The sequence below is a fragment of the Diadema antillarum genome, unplaced genomic scaffold (genome assembly GCF_040938485.1).
Source record: "Diadema antillarum isolate AM-2024a unplaced genomic scaffold, OU_Dant_1.0 seq00000320_RagTag, whole genome shotgun sequence".
NCBI lineage: Eukaryota > Metazoa > Echinodermata > Echinoidea > Diadematoida > Diadematidae > Diadema > Diadema antillarum.
In genome coordinates this window covers 253,461-257,959 of record NW_027271339.1, presented here as the reverse complement: position 1 = coordinate 257,959, position 4,499 = coordinate 253,461, and the positions used below count along the sequence as shown (strand labels likewise).

General features: G+C 45.3%; 1 protein-coding gene across 1 annotated transcript; it reads right to left on the bottom strand.

The window, feature by feature from the left end:
* Nucleotides 1–703: 703 nt before the first annotated feature.
* LOC139730533 (uncharacterized) lies at nt 704–4,264 on the bottom strand. Its single transcript, XM_071641388.1, has 2 exons — nt 4,121–4,264; nt 704–1,630 (listed from the first exon to the last, which is right to left on the bottom strand). The coding sequence occupies exons 1-2, from the start codon at nt 4,262–4,264 to the stop codon at nt 704–706; spliced, it is 1,071 nt and encodes a 356-aa protein (XP_071497489.1).
* Between the last annotated feature and the right edge of the window lie 235 nt (nt 4,265–4,499).

Below are 4,499 nucleotides of genomic sequence, written 5' to 3'. Positions count from 1 at the left end.
TGGGTGGTGCCACTGAACTAAGCACTGGGTTGACGGTGCACTTGTAGTTTCCACACAGCCTAACTGTTCCATCTTTCTTAGGGACAGGCACTATGCCTGTGCTCCATTCACTGTGTTCTATTGGTGTAATAAGAACACCACACTTCTCCAATCGGTCTAGTTCTTGTTCTACCCCTGCCTTTAGTGCATACGGGACTTTGTAGGGCTTAGTCCTCACTGATGTAGCATCATCTTTCACCATTATGCTACCCTTTGCATGGGACAATTTACCTAGCTGTCCACCGAATAGCTTCTCATGTTTCTGTACTACTTGATCGCTTAGCCTATGCACGTTCACTTTCTGGTCCAACGTACTAGTACCAAGACTTGTCTGGACTAACGACTTCCAGTCTAGTGGTATTACTCCTAACCACTCACGACCTAGCAACATGTACTCTGTACATTCCAGTACATACAGGGCTAGTCTACCTTGGTATGTTCCATACCTAACCTGGACTTGGACCTTACCAACAGGCTCAACTGTCTCTCCTGTAAAACTCACAAACGACTTCTCAGTCTGGTCCATTTTCAAGTGGGACAAATGCTTTTCATAGTACAACAGTGGTATGATGCTTACACTTGACCCTATATCGACTTCCATTTGTGTCAATTTACCTTCAATCTCAATGGGGGCTAAAATAGCACCACTCTCAGACCTAGAACTCTACCTAGTCCTAGACCTAGAACTACTCTCAGTCCTCAACTTGAACATAATGCGATCGTACTCAACATCACTTTCATTGTCAGAACCATCACGCTCACTCTCATTCTCACTGTTTCCAGACATATCATTGTATTCATGACTTTCCTTTACATTATGAATACCACCTTTCCTTTTCTGTCCTTCGTTTGCTTTAGTCTTTGACTTAGTCTTGGATCTAGAGTCTGTGTATTCTTTGTTCTGATTTTTCATCGGTTTTGGCTTACTCCGGCACTTCCTTTCAATGTGTCCTTTCTTCTGACAGCATCTGCAAGTTGCTGACTTAAACCAACACTGATCAGGTGCATAGCTCCTCCCACAACGATAGCACTCGCGTTGTTCCTTCCTCCCGCGGTTACCGCTGCCTGTAGAACCGTGCGACTTGCCGTAGACCGCATTCACAATGGTGCTGGTCCTGGTTCCTGGTCTAGCGCCGCTGTAATCTATGCCATTCCGCGAACTCTGGTTCCGCATAGCACGGGCCTCTCCCGCTGCTGTTTCTCTCCGTAGCGCGTAGTCTACCGCTTCTCTGAACAAAAGTCTGGGGTTTTCCGTTGCTTTTTCCATTAACTTCAGCGAAGTAGGCTCGTGGGAAATGCCACTGATGAATCTATCGCGAAGCTGTTCATCGAGCTTGTCCCCGTATTGGCAGTTCAAGCTCAAATGTTTCAGCTGAACCACGTAGTCACTCGTCGACTCGTCGGGCGCTTGATCACGACGGATGAACTTTCGTCGTTCCGCTACAACCATGGGTGTCGATTTCAAATGGCGTCGCAAAACCATCTTTAATTCGTTATAGGACTTCGATTGTGGGGTGGCTGGTGCTACCAAGTCTCGTACAAGACTGTAGTATTTCGGTCCGATAGAATGTAAAAACATGGCAGTGACCTGCTTTACTAATGCTAGGTCCCGCTCCTCCGTGCGATCGCGTGCGCTCTGTACTGATATTAGGGAGCTTTCGATTGAGGACGCAGTGAAATCTGGGACGCACAAAGCAACCCACGCGGAATGTCCGCGTCCATCACTCCGTTGACCCTAAAAAGCGCTTTCGAAAATCTGCAACGGAGCAGTTGAGCCGAGTGGGCTGTCCCAGGTGCAAATGGGCGTGGGGCGTATTTTGCTTCATCATGATTGGGGAATGTATGGCTGACGTCAATAATTTATGCATGCAGTCAGTGATACCCCGCCTCAAGTGGACTTTCTCACGCGTAGTTTCGAGTGGTGTGAGCGCGCTGCTATTGTCAAATGTGCGTATCACGTCATCAACACCATTGTTCCCTTCACCTGCGTCGGTGATTCAAGAAGGTTAAAAAGGAGCTTTCGATTGTGGACGGAGTGAGATCTGCGACGTAAATTGTGCGCGTCGTGTGCAAAAAGGCTTGTAGTCCTGCGTCCATCTCGAATCTACTACGTTAAGTAGGTCAATATAAGGTCGTTCTAGAATCACCGACGTAGCTGAAGGGAACAATACACTAGGTATACGCTGGTAGGCCTACCACTCTTTTCTTGCCGAAACAATCACCACCTAACACTAGTAACAGTACACCATTGGTATTTTCAGACTCGGTCTTCACAGTCTCGTATTTCTATGTATACTATTACTTAGAAGCAGAAGTTAGTTAGTGATTTTGCATTTTACAGACGGTTCATGAGTTATTGCATTGCAATAGATTTATGATTGGACCACGTCGTACCAGATCTAGAATCAAGCCGTCTAATGTTAGAAGTCTAATGTTAACGTTTATATAGAACCTAGGCCCTAACTGTTTCTAACGTTAACTTAGACCTCCTAACGTTAGATCTATCTCACCGTAACATAGTTAGGGGGTATAATGTTAGGGCCTATCTGTTGTGTTACGGTGCTGTTCTTAACGCCAAGATGTTGACATCCATAGATATAACAGTTAGGCACCTAACGATAACGTTAGTCCTAAATGAGTTAGTCTAACCAACGTTAACTTTAGATGTCTAACGACTTATAACGGTACACATGGACGTAGAACCAACGTTACTTCCTTGGCTACATTGTAACATTTCATAGAATCTAGATCCCCTACCCTAAATCGTGTCTTTCATAATCATCTAGATTCGCTAACACGTTAGACCCCTAACGTTACCTAGATCCGGCCTAACGGTTAGATCCCCCTAGGCTTATTTAACACTGTCACTAAACATAACAGGTTCTAACGTTAGGCCTAACAACGTTAGGCCTAGATAGAATAGAAAGGTTAGACCTCTACGTAGCCGTGACCGTGTTAGAAAGAAACGTAACGTTAAGTAGCCTATTAACGTTACTCGTAGTTCTACGTCTAACGTTAGTCCATAGACTATTCTAGATCTAGCCTAGGCCTTATAGACCATGTCTAGGCCTACTTGTTAGAGAGATTCTTGCGAAGTCTTGTCAGATAACCTCCTAACGTTTTCTCTCTTTTTTTTTTACGTTTGAGTCTAACAAATAGTGCTAACATTATTCCTAACAACACCAAAGTCTAAACTCTAACGTTGGTCGTTAGATTTGTCAATTTAGATAGATGTCGATTTAGACTATTAGTATTCTATCACTAATACTATTAGTTAGTTACAGTCTAGATTCTAGTTTAAATTTACCGAAATGGCGTCGTTGTTTTCAGAATCCATATCCAAGATCTTTATGCAACGCAGTCCCTCTCACACGGCAGCGCAGCCCCGATGCAGCGGATGATCACTGCCCACTACTACTCCTCCATCCATACACACGTGTGTACACTGTAGGGCCTACATGCGCTAGCCTAGCGGCATTCATGCATTGCAAGCGATACAGAAATGGTTCAAAAAATTGCTGCTAGCTAGCTAGCTAGCTGTTTAGCTAGCTGTGTTCCGTGTGCTAAATAGGCGGGCGGGCAGCGTTTTTTTTTAAGACGGCACAGATTGGGGCATGGCTCGTGTTAAACCTATGGGGAAAACGTTGGGTTAGGGTTTTTGGTTAGGGTTAGGGTTAGGGTTAGGGTTAGGTTTGGGGTTAGGGTTAGGGTTAGGGTTAGGGTTTGATGGTTAGGGTTATGATTAGGATTAGGGTTAGGTTTAGGGATAGGGTCCCCAATAGATTTTTATGGTCCCCAATCTGCGCCGTCTAAAAAAAACACGCCGGGCGGGCAGGGGGTGCATTCATAAAAGGGGACTTGCCAAATAAGGTCCGTCTGTCTCTGATTGGCTAACTCCCTTAGTTACCAAGTGGCTTACGTCCGTGATTCTAGAACGACGTTATTTTGGCCTACTACCGAAGTAGATTCGAGATGGACGAAGGACTTCAAGCTTGTAACTATGCCAACGGCTGAAATTTGCACACGACACGCACAATTTACGTCGCAGATCTCATTGCGTCCTCAATCGAAAGCTCCCTACTGGCTCATCAGGCACCGCGAGCCCATTTGCTAATAGGTAAAGTTCGACCCGCTCGACGTAACAGTCCCAGTCTTCCGTGCTGTCGTAGCTGGAACTAAACGGTGGCAAAAATACCCTGTTCTGCCCCAAATTTGCACTCGCCATTGTGCTAGCTGCACCCCTACAATTTAGAGAGTCGAATGTCACAAATATCCCGTCCTCGTCGCCAGTTTTGTTGTGTTCTTACTATGTGACAAACGACAATGGACACGGACACGTCCCGTTAGTAGCCATCATTTATTCGGAGCCCGTCGTCATAGCAACCACACTATGGCAAGCCAACAGTGCATAATCATACATAACACTCTGAAATACAAAAATGCCCAAAAGTGTTTCATGT